General features: G+C 40.5%; 1 protein-coding gene across 1 annotated transcript in view; it reads left to right on the forward strand.

Annotated features, from left to right (window-relative positions):
- The first annotated feature begins 850 nt into the window (after positions 1-850).
- CLEC3B (C-type lectin domain family 3 member B) overlaps positions 851-19,937 on the forward strand; it is a 52,717-nt gene continuing 33,630 nt past the window's right edge. Inside the window, exon 1 of the mRNA XM_085633034.1 lies at positions 851-969. Coding sequence (XP_085489160.1) covers positions 864-969 — 106 coding nt within the window. The 5' untranslated portion in view covers positions 851-863. The remainder of the gene's footprint in view (positions 970-19,937) is intronic.

Below are 19,937 nucleotides of genomic sequence, written 5' to 3' on the forward strand. Positions count from 1 at the left end.
TGTTTTAGTCTCCAGGAGCAAAATATGTTTTACCCTCCCTCAATAAATATTAGTGTTTCCTCCCCATTTCATATCAAAGCACACACATTGCTATTCTTGACGGAGTACATTTGCTGGTGATTCCATGATCAGAATCTACCTGCAATGAAAATGTGTATACTCACAGGCATACAAGATTATGGGTGTTCAGCCACTTTTTCTGCGAGGCAAATCCAGGAACCATTACTATGACCAAATCTCAAATATGGAAATTCCATTTCAAAGCTAAACTGTTGAAATTATTAATGCCTTTTGCAATGGTAACATGTTTGTAATTTTGATACTGCGAAACTACATTCAGGATTTCTCCAAGAGTATTTTGATCACTTATTCAGAGTTGCGATGCACAAGATATTTTCAAATCCGGGCTCAGGACCAGAATAATTTTTCCAGTTCATGTAAATGGGCAGATGCAGAAGAGGAAGCCACAATATACCTTCCTACGGACTGAAAAGCAGACTCAGCGTTATAAAAAGTGACTGTAAGTACTCCAAGCATTCCGCACTCACAACCAACCTTAAACAGTGACAGTGAGCAGCCGTGCTGCAAGCTGAAAACATCATTAAAGCACGCGATTAACCGAAGCAATCTCTGCAGAGGAAAGTGGCATCCATCTTCCTAAAATGTTGTATCTTCACAGCGAGGATCGTTGGTGTCTTTACACTGTGCCTTACTTCAGTGGAGCAACAGCACTTGTGTTTCTATCTCATGGGTTAGGAATGTCGAATGAAAATCTGGGAGTGTTTTTGAGCAGCCGTTTTTGATTATAGCACAGTTTAAAAAGCCATCCAGACCCACCCACCCCACTCACTACAAACGGCACCATGAGGATCCTTGCAGCTGGTCTCGTCCTGTGCCTCTTCTGTCTCGCGCAGATCACCGTCCAGCAAGAGTCCAAGCGCAAGGACAGGCAAGGGAATGGGAAGAAAGGTATGGCATGGACCAAGCGCTTTCTTTTTATCTGAAACCCGCCCCCTGGAGACAGTGGTACAGGTAGGGCGCCATGGACCCTAGAGCAAGGAAGGAAATAGGCCCCCTGACTGCTGGTTTGATAGCAAAACATAGTAATAATCAGGATTGTTATCATGCCTCTTGGCCCCGGTGCCGCTGCACCATTGATAGCTACTCCCGCCTGCAGGCCGAACAATTGTACATTCATTTGAATTGTGCATAAACCCCCTAGTTGATGGGTACTGCAGTGAAGTAAATTAAATGAACAGACTGGCACACTCTGAAATGTGGATAGGTTTGCCCAGAACACATTAAGACGTTTTAAATGCAAACAATGTATACCTTAATAATGTAAAGTACTTGTTGAAGATTGCTGATTTAGGTTGAGTATATGTTGATTAAATATGTGTTCGATGAATAGTGATTAGAGTGGGTTCACAACCTCGAAATGTAAAGTTGAGCTTAGAGGTGGGAACTGGCTTTTGCATAGGATGTAGGTTAGTGGTGGACATGTAGTGTAGTCGATGAGATGTCCCAGTTGCAGGGGGTATTGAATAGACTCGTGACTCCGACTTGTTTGAGGGCTGTCAACCCTGCTTTTGTTTGAAGGGATGATACTGTTATGAATTATAGGGTGATACCCGTTTATTGGTAAGAATGATGGGGCATATTATCAAGACAGGCGATAAAAGTATCGCCGCTTTAGCGGCAGAAAACTGCCGCTAAAACGGCGATAATATGCTTGATAATATGCTCTATGGAATCCCAATTGAAGCCCATGTTAGATGTGAAGGACGTCTAACCTAAAGCGGCGATAATGTTATCGCCTGTCTTGATAATATGCCCCGATGTTCTTTGTGAGAAGCAGTCATTCACATTTATCACACCTAGAGTGGTTGTGGCATTGTGCATTCAGGCGATTGAGGAGGCAGCGGCCAGCGTTGTGTTTTAGTAACTCTGCTTGTGGCCACATGCTGGTGGTGCGTTGTGGTTTTGTTGATTGTTGTTTGCTATTGATGAAGAAATCCACAGTTTGTGATGCAAAATTACAAACACAGATACACTTATATACGAACGCACACATACACACACCGAACTACAAAGATCTGGACACTCACAGATATCACCAACCTTAATATACACCTCGGGGTGTGCAAAAGTTCTTTGCTGCTAGCAAAAGTAAATGGAATTCTAGATTTTCTCCTACCCCGAAGGCTGACTCGTTTCCTGGTATCCCTTCATCTTTGCCCAAGAAAAGGTTTTCAGACTGAATGAATTTCTTTTACCTCACAGTGAGATAATGTTCACTAATCGAACCAAGCTGGAAAATCTTTGTAGATAGTTTTCTATACAAGTTAACCTCTTTCAAAAAATATTTAAGCACAATAACAAATGCTTTCAGTTTTTTGTCTGCAAGATTATCTTTTGCAGATCTTTACTTGAACAAAGCCACTGCACACGTTGCTAGTGTTAAATACTGACACATGCAACATACGTTCGTTGCAAAAGTAATGATTTTCGCATTAAAGTGGCAAATTAAAACATGTCATGCTTCACAAATTAGCAAAAATAGCTTCTGATTTATACGAAGGATTAAAAAACTGAGCAGTTTTTCACACCCTCTATCCCTTTCTACACCCATACGTTTTGTGGGAGCATATATATTGCTAGTCCTACATGTCTGGACAGCGTTCTTAATATTTTTACACTTTTATAAAAAATGTGTGACAAGGGCAAAACTCCACACCATTCGAGGAAAGAATACATGCATTTTCACTTTTTGTGTTCAAAATTACCTTTGCATACTCACCAGCTAGTCAATATACCAGCTTTAATATATTTACATTAATGCACAAAGCAAATATTTGTATATATCCCTCTTCTGCAGTGAGGCAACAGTTAATCCCCTTATTTGTTAGATCTATTCAGCCGCGGTTGGTAGTGGGAGTAGCTGCCGGGCGGTGACGTGGGGAGGGGAAGAGGCAGGATGGGGGGTAGTAAACTATGGATTGCGGAGGTTTTCATGTAAGTACACATATAAAACAAGGAAACACAGCTCTCTTTACAGGCCGCTCCTCCTGTTCCACCCGCTGTCAATATAAAACAGCAGGCGGCCCCGCTTGGGATCTTGCGGTGGTGCTTCTCTCGACCTAGGCGGGCCGAATTATTTATTTGAAAAGGTTTGCCATGTTTTAAAGCACCTTTTAAAGAACTTTGAACACTAGTGATGGCTACAAACAGACCCACATGGGTAAGGAATTACCAGCCTCATCATGCTTTGCGGGCAATGTGATTTGCCGGCCCACTTGGGGCGTGACTTGAATAAATGGAGGGAAAATGCTGTCAGTAATGTTTGGCCGTACTGGAGAGCAATTGGCTTTGAAGAAGTGCGTAAACCTGAAACGTGTCGTATTAAACTGCTGGTCAGTGTGTTTTAACATTTCAGTTCCTGAGTCTGCTTACTTCCTGGGAGTGCATCTCACAAGATGGCAAACCTTTTCCAATATATATATATATATATATATATATATATATATATATATATATATATATATATATATATATATATATATATATATGAAAAATCAGCCGAGGCCCGACTTTGGAGAAAAAGTGCTTTAATAGTGCAGGGCGGCAATTGTAAATTACTTCCAGACGCGTTTCTGCTGTTCAATCAGCCTTAATCATTGGAGAGCAGTCCCTGGTAACCAATGAGGATACACTACTTGGTGGTATTGTAGTCTTTGAATCCTTCATCTCCCAGAATGCACTATGGAAGTAAAATGCAGAGTGGATTCGAACTGCAGTGCAATATGATTTTTCTGCATCACAGTCCTTGTCATGATTTATGCACTTCCAAGGCATTTTGTGCTCATTACATCACCGCAGATAAAAATTGTCATTACCAAGCAAGTGTAATACTCCTCCAGCATCCCTTGCTCGCCTCCATGCAATCCTTGTATCAGGTTAAATCCTTTAGTTTTGCAATGGAAACAAACGGGTCATGCCCCCTCAGTTAATATCCAAGACAAATTTCTCCGCAGAAGGGGGCCCCCAACCCTTGCAGGGCGGCCTCGGAAATGCAGGGACGGAGCACCCTGCAACTTGCACCAACAACATGAAAAATCAGCCGAGGCCCGACTTTGGAGAAAAAAGGATTTAACCTGATACAAGGATTGCATGGAGGCGAGCAAGGGATGCTGGACGAGTATTACACTTCCTCGGGCAGGGTTTGGAGACGGGTGCTTGGTAATGACAATTTTTATTCGCGGTGATGTAATGAGCACAAAATGCCTTGGAAGTGCATAAATCATGACAAGGACTGTGATGCAGAAAAATCATATTGCACTGCAGTTCGAATCCACTCTGCATTTTACTTCCATAGTATATTCTGGGAGATGAAGGATTCAAAGACTACAATACCACCAAGTAGTGTATCCTCATTGGTTACCAGGGACTGCTCTCCAATGATTAAGGCTGATTGAACAGCAGAAACGCGTCTGTAAGTAATTTACAATTGCCACACTGCACTATTAAAGCACTTTTTTCTCCAAAGTCGGGCCTCGGCTGATTTTTCATGTTGTTGGTGCAAGTTGCAGGGTGCTCCGTCCCTGCATTTCCGAGGCCGCCCTGCCAGGGTTGGGGGCCCCCTTCTGCGGAGAAATTTATCTTGGATATATATATATATATTTTTTTATTTTTATTAATAAATATTAAATATATTAAATAATACAATTAATTTAAAAAAAAAAATAGATTTAATGTACATTTTAACAAATATACCAAATCCACTTAATTAAAAAAAGTTAAACACACATACATAATAATTAATATATACATATATATGTATTTACTTTAAAACAATAAAAAACTATTAATTTTATATATATATATTTGTAAATATTTTACTAGCTATATGCAGCTATGTATATCAATAACATACAATTTAATTAAAAAAACATCTTATCATAAATGTATACATTAAACTATTTAAAAATCTTTCAACTTTAATTTTCCACTCCAGTCAATGCAACAGTAGGGAAAGTGTTGGGGATAAAAATTACTATTCCCACTCCAGTCAATGCAACAGTAGGGAAAGTGTTTGATAGTGGAGGGTTAAACTTTACTATTACCACTCCAGTCAGTGCAACAGTAGGGGAAGTGTTGGATAGGGGAGGGATAAAAATTACTATTCCCACTCAAGTGAGTGCAACAGTAGGGAAAGTGTCGAATAGCGGAGGGTTAAAATTGACCATTTCCACTCCAGTGAGTGCAACAATAGGGAAAGTGTTGGATAGCGGAGGGGAAAAATTTCCTATTCCCACTCCAGTCAGTACAACAGTGGGGAAAGTGTTTGATAGCTGACGGGTAAAAACTACTATTCCCACTCCAATGAGTGTCACAGTAGGGAAAGTGTTGGAAAGTGGAGGGGTAAAAATGATTATTCCCACTCCAGTCAGTGCAACAGTATGGAAAGTGTTGGATAGCAGAGGGGTAACATTGGTATTTCCACTCCAATGAGTGCAACAGTAGGGAAAGTGGTGGATAATGGAGAGGTAAAAATTACTTCCCACTCTAGTGAGTGCAACAGTAGGGAAAGTGTTCGATAGCGGAGGAATAAAATGTACTATAAAAGTGTTGGATAGCAGAGGGGTAAGGAAAGTGTTGGATAGCGGAGGAATAAAATGTACTATAAAAGTGTTGGATAGCAGAGGGGTAAAAATGACTATCCCCACTCCAGTGAGTGCAAAAATAGAGAAAGTGTTGGATAGCACAGGGGTACAAATGGCTATTCCCATTCCAATAAGTGTAATAGGAGCGAAAGTGTTGAATTGTGGAGGGGGTAACAATTAATATTCCCACTCCAGTCAGTTCAAAAACCAAAACAAACAACATATTAACAACAACAAAATATTAAAAAAACAAAAGAAATAAAAAATATGAATATGTTAAAAATGTAAATACAAATATATTTAACATTAAAAAAAATTATATTGTCAAATACATAGGACAAATCGCTACAAATATTATGTTAAATAAACTAAACAATAATTTTCAAACAAAAAATATTTCTAATTAGAAAATATTTTGTTTTTTTATTTCCTACCCTATAACACCACACAATTCACAATCCACATCTAAATTGAAAAAAATAATACCTCCATAATTAACATAATAATTATCAACTAAAGAAATATTATTAGTTAATAAACAAATTAAAACTCAGAAAAATTAATTTTCTTCCCACACTTAACCCCTATAATCCCCACAACCCACAGCTAAAATTAAACTGTCAAAAAATGTATTACACAATTAAAACGTATTTTTAATTAAAAACTAATAGTATTTAACAACTAATTATAAAGTAAGTACAATTAATTTACTCACCACCCTCAACCCCTATAAAAGTAAAACCCACACACAAAAAACGAATTACCCTAATTAAATATAAATTAAAATTAAGATTAATGATCAACTAATTATTAATTAATTAATCATAAATTGCTTCCCACCCTTTACCCCTATAAACCCCACAACCTGCACTTAAAATTAATTACACAGTTACCATAATTAGTTGTCAATTAATTAATTAATGTTGATTAACAACTAATTAGTAATTAATGAAAAATAAATTACTTCCCACTATTTGCCCCTATAAACCCCACAACCCACACCTAAAATTTATCACACAATTACCATAATTAATTGTCAATTCATTGATTAATGTTAATTAACAACTAATTATTAAATATTTAAAAATAAATTACTTCCCACCCTTTGCCCGCATAAACCCCACAACCCGCACCTAAAATGTACCACAAAACATTAAAAACAGAATTAACATTATAAAATATCAATTAAATAAATATTGATAAATTGCTTTATTATAATTAAATTACTTCCCACCCTATTCCCCTATAAACCTGGAACCCGCTACAGAACTAAAAAACACAAAAATTAATTAAAATAAAAGTAATAACTGCTAAATATTTGATACATACATTAAAAAAATGTAAACAATACTTATACAGAGAATACATTACATAGATTTAAAATACATACTAAAGTACATAACACTAATTAAAAAATAGATATTTCAAACAACAATATTTTTGCAAACGATATTAATAACTTCTATATGTTTAAAATCAATATTACTTACCTTCAAATCGATATTCTTGACAATCATATTCATGCATCTCGATATTATGGTAGGTCAAACGTTTTACCCTTGTATATTCTGTCTCATTATTGGGTTTTTGGCATGCTCAGGTCAGCCAGGCATTCCACTGATTCTATTGTTTATGTCCCTATTAGGTTTCTGTAAGGAGGTCTGATGTAATCCTTTGTTAAGACGTTAGATACAAAATGGTGTGTAGCTTGTACCTAAGACCCAACATATTTACCATTCGATGTGTCTACTTTACTGACACAACGCCATTTTCATTGCTGATTGAAGTGCATGCTGTTTGGAGGATCTAGCCACCTGTCATAAAGACACAGGGCTATTTTCTAATCACCCTTACACATACATTTCATTGTTTCTTTTCCTGTCTTGATAACATGTTGCTGGATTTACCGCTTTTTTTGTTCATAAATTAATGACGAGGGAACATAGGCTTTCGGCAGCAAAATGCTGTCCCTTTGTCAAAATGTGTCTATGATGTAATATTTTGCTTTCTTTGCATTTCAAGTTATCCCCTTATAATACAAACTTCCCCTTGTGTCTCCTTTTCACAATGACGTTCTTTGAGGGTGCAGCTTAACTCAACTAATGAAATCTGATCTGTATAGGAGTTCTACTTTCAGCTCCCATACTGTAGCCCAAGGTTGCTTCAATATATGTTTTTCTTTTTGTATGGATGACAGCAATTCCAGATATTAACAAAGCAAGTCCCTAGCAATAGGTCTGGCTAAAAATGAATGTTGTATTACAAAGTGAATCATTACAAGTAAATAGCATGAGAATAGATATGTTTTTATGTGGAAGCAAAGAACTGAAGAATAATATTGGTGTAGGTCAAAAGGTTAAGAGACAGTTCCACTGTCAAGTCAGGCCTAAACACCCATGGAAGTTAATGACTGCCCTACTACCATCTGAGCTGCTGCGAGAGAAAAACAACCTAAATAATCTAGTTATCTAAGTTACTTTAATTACATTAGAATGTAAAGTGTGTGCACCTGAAAGTGCTGGAAAAATAAACAAAATGATCACAGCTGTGTGGAGGGCAAGCACTTTTTTTGTGGAAGCACACAACTTCTGGCCAATCATAACATGCACTCCTGGCTTCCAACATGTGGGCAGAGCCAAAGCCACTCTCTAGTGATACTCACATACAGTAGCGGTCCGTGGAGAGAGTTCGGTGGGGCAGTGAAGCGGGGCGGGGGAGGGGCAGGGTGGGGATATGTAAACACCGGAATATGGATGAACGGAGGTAAGCACACATTTAAATAAATAAAACAAATTTTGTTGCGCGAGCTGCATCACATTTTGCGATGCAGCACGGGCAAAGGAATTTTTTTTATTTATTTAAATGTGTACTTACCTCCGTTCATCCATATTCCGGTGTTTACATTTCCCCACCCTGCCCCTCCCCCGCCTCACTGCCCCACCGAACTCCCTCCATGGACCGCTACTGCTCACATAATTGTCTGATGACAGCTGTGCTGTCATGCAGACCATAAACACCAGACCTACTGGCTTTTCCATTGCTTGTTCTGTATTTGGGATGCTTTAAGTTTATAGGTCAAAATATTGTGAGCATAAATACGTCCCCCCCAAAATAATTCTGTAGACTAAGTATTGACTATCTAAAACTTTGTTAATGCTTATACATAAAGGTAAGTATACATACTAATATTCTAAATTACACATCTATGCACCTTGAAGATATAAATATTGTAAAGATACATTTATACAGTTATTATAGTGAACCATTACCTCTATATTATAACCTTTGCAATTTTTAGCAGCTAATACATTTTGCTACAATATTTGTGTAGCTTAGTTTGCTCCATGACAATCTAGTCCTAAACTCGTCATGTTCTGTTGAATTAACTCCCGGTGGAAACATTTGTGACTTTCAGAACCTTCAAATCCTCCCTTAAATCAGAGGTATTTGCAAACTTCAATGACATGGTGCAGCGGTCTTGTACTAACTCGCAAGCAATTAGCTGTACAATATGGCGAACAAGAACCCAGTCATAAATCTATATCTAAATGTAGCTGACACTGTTGTTGCCAAACCTTGATCTCCAGGAAGTCCAAGTTCCATCTGAACCCTTGCAAGAAATATTATAATTTGCCTTAATTGAGATTCTATTACAATAATACTTTGACAGAAGTAAGAACCTTGCCCAAATGCTACGTTTAATTATGCTAGTTTAAAATCACTGCCCTAGAGGTAACGTTACCACAGTGATGATTGTGCAAGGTAAAAACTTAACATTTTACTGACCAATTTACAGATGAGATTTTCAACCAAAAGGGGCTAATTTTAAGTTTAGGTCCCAGCAGCCAGTGTGCTGTTAGGGTTGTGGCAGCGTGTCCCCCATAAGGGCGACAGTAGGGCCTCCAGACGTGAGGATGGCAGCCATTTTAACATTGACTGTTCCCTTGGAGTACCTTCTTGATGCATGACAAGAGCTGCTTAGGAGAAAACAAAGCCTTGTTGCCAGGACTGCCATAATATATGTCCTCACATACTGCAAGTTTTCCTCCAGTGTAACGGGACATGTTATATGTTTTTCTGTCCATGACTAACATGGTTTCAGAGGCAATCCTGGAAAGACGAGACACCAGTGGAAATGATATGAGAATGACTGCCCTTTAGATGGTGGTCCCTGCAATTTATATTTCATCAACAGCGGCTCTGCTAAGAGGATCTCTGCAATAACCCAGCCAGTGCTGGTCTGTCATTGGAATCAACGCAAATCGCCAAATTCCATTTGGGGACAGTGCTTCATAGAACAAGATGAGGTACAGGGGCTTGGACAATTCATAGGTTGGAAGTTAGCCCTTACGCGTCCTTGTGACACCTAGTTCCGCTCAACATCATTTGGTTTAACTGCACAGTATGGAAACATTTGGAGTATGGCCCAGTACATTTTTTAAATTTGTTTTCTCTCACATCTGTAATGTGCCAGAGAATAAGTGGTTCATTTAGATCACAGCAGGTGGGACATGCGATGTTAGGATTCAGAGACCTCACCTTTATCCACCCCATGGTTGATTCTATCGAGCAGTTAACACCATGCAGCATTCTATTTCTGATAAAAGTGTCCTGCTGACACACTGGAGCACTTTTGTCATACTGGGTGAGTGAAGTCCATGTTTTATTTTGTTGGTACAATTGGCATTCTTTTACAAACAAGTTCCCTAGGTGGGTGTGTGTTCGCGAAAAACAAGAAAGGTGGCGGTCTTATGGTGTACCAGTCGCTCCCTTCACAAGCAGTTAATCACCTGATTACGAGTTGCATGGTTCAGATAGGGTGCACACTATACATGCGGAATTTACATGTATGTGTGGTAATACTTTGCCAGTTCTTTTAAATCATATTAAATGGGGAATAACCACATGGGACTGGTTAAACTTGTCGTGAAACCATATGGAATCTCCAATTTCATAGGGTTTAACTTATGCATGTATCACCTGCTATGAGCATGTTGTAAATATATGTGGCAGCCTTTGTGTGGGGTGAGGGTGGAGGCTGGAGAGTGTAGGGCATAGATGAGCAAAGAGGAAGCTAAGTTCTGGAGGGGGAAGCATTGCATACTCTCCTCTGCTGGAAAACAACAGCAAAAGAGGCTTTGTTTCTGCTACATCGAAGGCCTCAAGTCGTTTTTCCTGCAGCAATATCATCTTGTAAAATCAGGTATTGTTTTCAAATATCTTGAAAGACTGTGGTGGGAACACAGCTCCCTCAGAATCAGCCAGAGTGGATTTTAATACGGTCAGAGCACTCCACCTAACTAGTCATGGCCTAATGGAAGAGATGCAATCACAAGCTTGGCCAACTTTAAATGACTCCCCAAGTGTCCACTGGAAATTTCAAGCAGGGTGAAACCATCACATTTAACCAGCTATAGTACTATTTAGGATGAATCATCGACAGGGTTGGCCCTGCTTACATTTTCTTTTCTGAAGGTACTACTTCACAACTTTGGTTTTTCCAACAATTCTATATATCACCACAATCCTGTCCCTCAATTAACTGATATTTTGTCATTTAAGGTAAGTGTGGTTTTAAGGTTTTCTAAAGAAATTTTAATCTTCAGTAGTTTGATTCAGTACATCATTTTTGTTATTAGCTTATGTGGCTGTCGTCTTTTAAAGTTGGATCTTATGCTTTCTTAAATGCACAACTGCAACATTGTTTCTCTGGGTGTGTGATTACCAATGACCGAGGGAGTCATTTATAATTTGGCAGCTAACCTTTCCTGCCAGGTGAGAAAAGATGCTGGCCTTTGCTCCCCTATTAAATGATCCCCCGCCATAACTAGAGATTGACGCATGCTAGGCGGTGATGTAACTGCCTACTACCTTTGTGATGAGCCACTGAAGGAAGAGCAGTTTGTTGAGCAAGTGTAATATTTCTTGGTATCATTCAGAAAAAAGAAAGTCAGTGGTTCCAAGAGAAAGCATTTTCTCTGTCATAAGCATTGATTGTTTTTCCTCTCGGGGTCCACTGGGTGCAACTGTCACCGTGACTCAATAGTCCAGTATCAGATGGACCCCCAAGTCAAGGTTTTCTACAATGAAAGACCCCACTGGCAGCGGGAGCCCGCAACGCGCTTTGTAGCATGAAAGGGGTGTGGCTGCCTCTTCATCCTGGTCTCACGTTATTGCCTTCTGCTGCCAGGTCTCCTGGGACTCCCAGTCCCCAACACGGGCTTGACATCATCAAAGCGGAGCGCCCCATTAAAATACCTAACAACACTCAAAATAAATATACTATAAAGTGAATGAAATTAAACTTTTAAAATGAATAAAACTAAAATGCAAACCCAACAATCCAAAAGTAACATGTTAAGTTACTAATTTAAATGTAAAAATTAAAATGTACATTAAACAATCATAAAATACACTTCAATATTTGAAATAACAATTCAGCAATTAATCAATTTATATAATGAATCACCAATTTAAAATGTACTTTGCATGAAAAAAAATCAAAAATAAAATAATTTATCATTTTATTATCTTTCCACCCCACCATTTCTCTACAAGCCCAACAATCGGCTACTAAATTATAAATTACTAATTGAATGTAAAATAATATTAATTACACATTAAACATTATAAACTATATTTAGTTTCAAACAGATACATTAATAATATTACCACCTAAAATTAATATAACTAATATATAGTACAATAATAAAAATATATTTTGTATACAAATATATTGAAGTGAACATTATTATGTACAACAATATTTTTTTTAACGATATTACATACATAAAAAACGATATTCTTTCCTTTTATTTTCTGTTGCTTGATATTTTTATGGTGTTCAATATTTTTGACACAATCTTCATGTCACATGACATGTTTGATTCAATATTTTCATCATTCACCATTGACTGTGTACTGGCTAAGACAAGCAGACAAAAAGTGTTAACATGCAAAATAATTATGAAATTATAAATTAATAGTATCACAAAATGCCCCTCATTAGGTAACATAATTTGCCTCTTCATGCCACAAAAATGATTTACCTTTGCCACCTCATTTGGTCCTCACTTCCTGCATATTTCCAGTGGCCCTGGCTATTACCAACTGATTCTAACAAAATGTTTGACTTCATGCTCTCAGTGTCCACATAAAAACACATGTGCCAAACTCTCTCATGATTGCCTTGCACTGCTGCTGTTCCAAAACCTGGAGCAGTATAAATTGCACCTTTCTGCAACCTTCAATTCTTAAGTAAATTTAAAAAATGCTGAGTTTTCCATACTATCAAGTTTCCATCAATTGTATTTTTCATTGACAATTGATGATTTTTTTCTATTCACTTGTCCTACGGAGGCTACTTAACTCATTTTGTTTTTTTACATAGTTTGTATCTTTCTAATGTATGTGGCTGTTCTCTTATTTCTTACTTGTTACTTACTTCATATCACCTGTAAAGAGTTATGATACCCTCATGGCTCATGTTCGCACTCACCTATAAGAAGCAATGGCAAAGCCAACGGCCTTGCTTTGCCCAATAATCTGAAGTTACCACTCTTACCTTAGCCAATGCTGGCTGTAATAAAAATGTGGTGGTATTGGCAAAGCCAATTGCAATGAATGAATGAATGAATGACCATCGTGCAATATGAGAACACTGTTTTATAAATGTTCCAGATTACCTTTGTGTTGCATCCTTACACTGTAATGTACAACATGGCTGCCATCTAGAACATATAGAAAACAGAAATCTTTATGCTTTCAAGATGACTGTCATTGCTACTGGCTTTATCAATGACATCACATTTTAAAACCATCAGGCATTGCAGAGCCAACAGTAGCATGTAGTGGAAGAGAGACATGAGGGAGGGAGATAAAGGGGCTGAGGCGATTCCTCCAAAGGGCCCTGTGGAGAACTGTGGCTCAATGGTTGGAGCGGCAGACCCTGATGCAGAGGTCTGGGCCGGGACCAGGTTTCTATTCCCCGCCTCGGCGGGTCTTGGGCTCAAAATTCCATGGACCTGATAATTCTCGCCTCGGTGCCTATTCCAATCATGGAGTCCCACTCTGCAACTCTGGGCAATATCTTGCTTAATCTCCACAACGGCCCCCACAACGCTAAGGATGCCTGGCCTCCACCTTGGGGGTGCCCAGGAGTGGACACCTCACAGGGAAAGCCAGGATGGGTTCCACAGCGGTATTCGTACAAGCGCCTTGAGACCCTTGCGGGTGAGTAGTGCGCTATACAAGTATCAATTTACAATGTGCCTGTTACGAGCGCACCAGTAAACACAGAATAATAAAATGGTCATTACCATTTTATTATTCTTTGTGCCTCTGGCCCGCCTGTTGAAGCACAAGTCAGAGGGTGGGGGCAAGGCAGGTGCCTGCGGATTACAGGATAACTGCTACCAGTGCTAAGTGTGCATGTCAGATTGGCCGTCCCTCCTATCTGACATGCACACTTAAGACACATCAATCCCAGCACTGTAAAACAGCTGGGGGATTGCAGGCACAGGCCCCTAGCCTCAAAATGAACATTGGGGTAGCCTGCTCCAATCAATCCTGGAGCTGTTCTCATGCTGAAAACAGAAATAGAGTATGCAAAATATGTTGTATTCTGAGCATGCCCACAGGTTTTACACTTGTTTCCCTAACAAACTAAGCAGATGGAAACCCCCCAAATTGAACCAGATAGATGGGAATAGGGTAAACATAGTAAAGCTGACATTTTGTTGAAGTCCTTTTAAGAAAAAGTACACACTGTTTTGTACAGCACATTCATACCATTTTTCTGCCAAAACTGAAAATTGCTATATTTTAGCTATTTTACCTGGGCCCATAAGAGAAAATCACAAATCATGTGTACCTTTACAATCTCCACAATTAAACAAAAAAGGAAACACATGTGGCCTAGATTTCAGTTCTGGAAAAACCTTTTGAAGTCTTCAGTGTGAAATTTCTAAAATATTGAATGAAGGACTCAGTACTCAGGGGCGAGGGAAAGCTAAGCACTTAAGGGGTTAATATCCATTGGGAAGTTGTCTTGATTTATAGTGGGGTAAAAACAACTCCAAACTAAGCCTTCTTGGAGTTTGGTGGTGCCTCTTTGCAGATACAGTTTTGTCACAAGATGCTGTAAGATACTCTATTGTCAAATCACATGCTCCTGCCACTAGGCAGTACTACAGTCGTTTTTCATCATGGTTAGTACACAGCAAAAGAATTGCCATAGACTGTTGTTGCTTGAACATGAAATACCTTTAAAAAGCAAGATACAAGACGCATTTGGCAAAACAGGAACAGTTTAATTAAACATAGCGGCTCGGAGAACAGTTACAGGCACAGTGTCTGAGGACTGTTTCAATTTGTAATCGTTCTGAGATGCTCATATATACAGTTCATTGTATGCCATAAACTGGTGATCCTTGTGCGGTAAGGAATGTAAGTTGTTGCCTTTGGAGTCATAAATTAATTGTTCAATGTATAATCCAGGCGGGCTTCGATCATACGAGGACACAATGTGGCCAGTGAGTAATCTGTCTAGATGTCAGGCATGGGGAGCATGTGATCACTACATGTCCTGTGCTCTGATTGGCTATGTTTTCCTAACTTATAAGGCATCTGATATTATGGTGTTTTAGGAGTGCACGTAATCCCTCCGGCCATGTGTGCTTTTTTGGGACCAATCTCCCTTGACCATTGTAGTGTCACTGCACCTATCTGTGGGATTGATCTAAGGTTTCCTGTCCAGGCATTTGTCTTCCTCTTCCAGATAGATGCTACCCCACCTATGACCTGTCAATCAATAACCTCGGCCTAGGTCTCAGTGCTTGCCTGACTACGTATTTGCAAGTCGGGTTTATATGGAGTTCAAAATGGGTGAATCTTCTAATAAGGACGCAGTTTAGTTCACATAAATGAACATATTAACATTCCCCCCTCTAGTTGATTTTTTAACTACACTATCTAACGCCCACTTCGTGACAGTTGCATTATTGGGGGCCTGTTGTTCTTTATGCTCATTTTTGACAACCACTACTCTCCAGTAACTTGCATTTTTCCAAGTTTCAGGATTGCATTTTTAGAGCAGGATATCTCCACTTATATGGATCCACACAAAAACAACAATCTACACAGACTTAAGATCCACTGGGGGAGCCAGAAGAAGCAATTAAAAAACCACTCCTGCTCAGGGGCACCTCCCTCTTCACACATGTCTCTTTGTAAATGTTGCAGTGCTTGGATGGCAAGAGGCAACATTTCGTTGTCCATATCACTCCCTGGGATAAACATGCAGAAGGACGCACCAACCTTGGCACACACACCTCCCTCAATTGCGGTCGTCAAGTCTAACAGATATCTGTGCTGCATCACCATGAGGCAAATGTTCTCAGTTATTTCTTGATTGAATTAAGGCCAAGCTCAGTGCTCATTTTTAGCGTCTCCCACCTGGTTATCTGTAGCCAGTGGGCATTCACTTTTGTCTGTACTGTAAAGAAGGGTATAGCCCCTTCTGCAGATACTTGTGTGTCTGTGAACAGTCTGAGTTCTTCTGGAACGTCCTTGTACTAAGCTGAGCTAAAATATTCTGCAGTTCGTTTCTCATGAGTTTGATGCAGAAATGTTGTCTTCTTCCTTAACGGGTGCTGGTGCAAGTCTGACAGCTCTTCTCGGGGAATGACCAGAGTTGTGGTGTGTATGGTGACCAGGGAACAAAGTCTGTGCCATCTGGGAAAAAGCTGAGTATAGGCAAACTTACCGCACTTCCAGTGGAAATCCATCAGCATAGAGGTGCCCCATTGTATATCTTGAATGTGCATAATCGTGGCGCAGTTCTCATTCGTGCCCAGTGGAAGCATTCCTTTACCAGTGAAACATAAGGAATACAGTGTAAGTTAACGTACAATTAGAGGTTGCCCCTTCCCTTCTAGCCAAGTTTGTCAATCCACCTTGGTATTCCAGATTTCCTGACGTGGGTTGGTCATGCTCTCATTCAACCTTCCCCCATGTGAGTCATTTCCCTTTTTATCCTCGAGCTGGATGGCCCTACACAGGAATTCCATATAGTGGGTCCACTTGTTGTTAAAGAAGACTGCTCCAGATATGCTAAGGGCCACCCTTGGACCATAAATGAAAGCAGGGTGGGATGTGTTTGTGCATTAAGTTGGGGATTTTGCCACCTCCAAGAATTTCTTCTCTGGGAAGTCTTGGGGCCAAACACTATCCTCCCCTATGGTCCCTTTTCTTCACATCCTATCCAGATCATTCTGGATATCACTAGGCTTAGTGAAGAGGCATAAAGCCATTGGGTTGGTTTCATATGGAGTAAAATTCACTACTACCATGTGGGGTTCTACCGCGTTGGGTTGGATTTTGATCCTAATTCTGTATAGATATAGGTGGAGAAGGCGTTTTGCTTAACCCCAGCCGGAGTTGGCGGAGTGCCCCTACGCGGAGTTCCACAGCGTTGGGAAAACACTCAGTGGAACTCCACTTCGCTCTGCTCCCCACCTCCACCGCCGCTAATAAAAATATAATAATTTTTTTTTAAGAAATAAAAACGTACCACTGCTGTGGCGTCTCCGGGCTGCCCTCCTTCTCCTCCTTGCTGTGGTCTCTTCGTCTCCTCGTCCACATACGTCTTGAGAGAACTGCGCATGCGCACACGTGCGCACATGCACAGTCCTACCAAGACGTACGTCCGAAGTAGGGGTTTGCGTGGGTGGACGACGAGACGGCGAGAGAGACCACAGAGAGGAGGATGAGGGCAGTCTGCAGACGCCACAGCGGAGATAAGTGCCTTTTCCCCCCTTTTTTGTGCAGGAGGGTTGGCTAACTCCGCTCTGCTGTGGAGTCATAGTTTTGCCTGAACTTTTTGTTTTCAAAGGAGCGCGGAGTAGGCAGAACTCTGCAAACTCCACTGGGGGAGGGGAGCTCTCTGTCTGGGCTTGATTTTTATTTTTTCGGGGGGCTACCTCTTGGGATAAGTAAAGTCTTTCTGTGTCCACTGCATGTTTAATCAACAAGCATATGTAACATGACCTGACAGATGTTTGGGAGCCCACTGTGGTCATATGCTGATACCATATATTGTACAAAAGGGCGCTGTGTAGTGCATGTAGGATGCTAGTGTTTGGCTTAGTGTAATTGTAGATGACATGGGAGAGATCCCTACACAAGCACTGTGATCATTTTTGAGCAGACTCCATTAGATTAGGCAGTTCCTCGACAGTGAATAGGTGCGGTAGCACCCATAATAGCAGAGGGTACATAGATGTGCAATAATACACAACTTGTTATTGGACATTGCAGGTCTTGGTCTGGATCCTTTGTGAGGTGTATGGGGTCCTCGGGTACTGTGGTTTCCATTAACAGTTCACACAAACAAGGTTGCGGTGTTATTTCAAAGTCCTGACTAGTACACTTCTTGTCTGTACTGGGGTGTTTGATATGGCAGCTGGGTGGTGGTGCACTTGTAGGCTCTGTGGTTGACCTGTTTTGGATAAAAAAAAGTGTATTTGTTAATTCAGAAACATTACATGTGCACCATAATTAAGGTTTTTTTGGGTTCCTGTATCTTCCCTAGGGGTGTGGTTTCGACACTCCATTGGTCACGATTTTTAGTGGGGCACCGGAAGGTTAAGGGAGATTATTGGCTATCAGACAGGTTAATTTATTTTATGAGCTGTTGAGCAACCCCTTCCTCCATACCTGGATGCTTGGAGTTTGGCTAAATGTTTTGCTAAATGTTTATGGAGTGGCCTTGCTAGCATAGTATGTTTTAACTAGGGCTCCATGAGCCTCACTAGCTTTCCAAGAATGCGTATCTGTCTGGTGTGTGCATGGTGCGGCACCATCGGTGTAAGTTGAGTTTTTTAGCCTGCATGTGTGTGGGACTGTGTGATGAGGAGGCATGTCGCTAATCAATATTGTTGCTGGTTGCATTGTGCCCTGAGAAGATGTGTGTAAATCTTTTAGTTCCCAGCATGTAATGTGCAACGTTAACCTCCCTTTTGGTGCCAGAACTCTTGAGCTGGCCCTTCCTTTAGAGACATTTTTTAGGGCTAACTTTGGGCTGCTTTTGTTGGTTTATTGGGCGCTTCCCTAGATTTCGTATGATCTACTACCTCATTAGTCATGAGGCGGAGGGGATCCAAGACTGTTCTGTGGCCCCCATTTACCCCTGCTTATGCCTTCTTGTGGTGTCCGAGGTCGGGTCTACTGCTTTTTCTGGATGGTGCATGCAAGACTTGGAACATCTGTTAATCACAGGGATATGGGGGATCACATCCGGCATCCTACTTTCATCTGGTGCTGAAGATGACACTGGGTATTCCCCCTCTACCAGGCCCCCTGTTGGACCCCGTGGTTTTTGGCTAGCTGGGACACATCAAAGCCAGGCAAAATCCACAATTCTAGAATCGTCCGATAACCTGTGCTCACCCTTGGGTAGGTTGGCACAGAGCAGTCAGATTTATTCCCGGGGCCAAAGGGTAAAGCATTGGCACAATACCACCCTTGAAACACACCGAGTAACCTATAAACAGACTCCACACCGTATGTATAAAATACTGGTCTTTGCATTACACACACATTGAAATCAAAACAACATACACATGGAATATATGCTTTACAGTTATATGCAATTGTTGAACTCTCCCACTAGCAGAAGAACAGCATGCACATAAATGTACTAGTCACAGATGTTCACTTGCCTCGTTATACCCTCAGCCTTGACAGCAACATAAACCCATGTGTGTACTTCCCCAAGGGGTTCATGATCCAAGCGATCCCTCCCACATCAACAAAATCAACAATGACAGAAACATATCTGCAGGCTGTTCAGAGGTATTCCACTTTCCAGCAATCACATTAGCATAAGCCCCGACATTCCCAATATTGCATTCCCCTTACAGTTGTAATGATGAATAAATCACAGGTCTTGAACTTTTGACTTCGTGACCCTGCACCACAGCCGCCCAAACCAAACCAGCCAACGATATACGTTGCACAAGCTGGTGACACTTTTATTACATTGTCGGGACCACCTAAAGTGGAAGGAAACGGTTGCTTGGTTTTGTCCATCCAGATTAGGTCCTTAGCCACCCAGCCACACCTTTGAGAGTGCAAGTCAACTGTGCCCCCATAAGCAAAAACCTGTGACACCGAAAGCTGGCTCACTTCCAATTGGAGTAATGTTTCTCCTCAGGCAGAGGTGTGAGCTGCTGTTGCTTCAGGCAGCCAGCCCTGAGTGCACACAAGGCACAA

The sequence above is a fragment of the Triturus cristatus genome, chromosome 2_1 (genome assembly GCF_964204655.1).
Source record: "Triturus cristatus chromosome 2_1, aTriCri1.1, whole genome shotgun sequence".
In the NCBI taxonomy this organism is placed as follows: domain Eukaryota; kingdom Metazoa; phylum Chordata; class Amphibia; order Caudata; family Salamandridae; genus Triturus; species Triturus cristatus.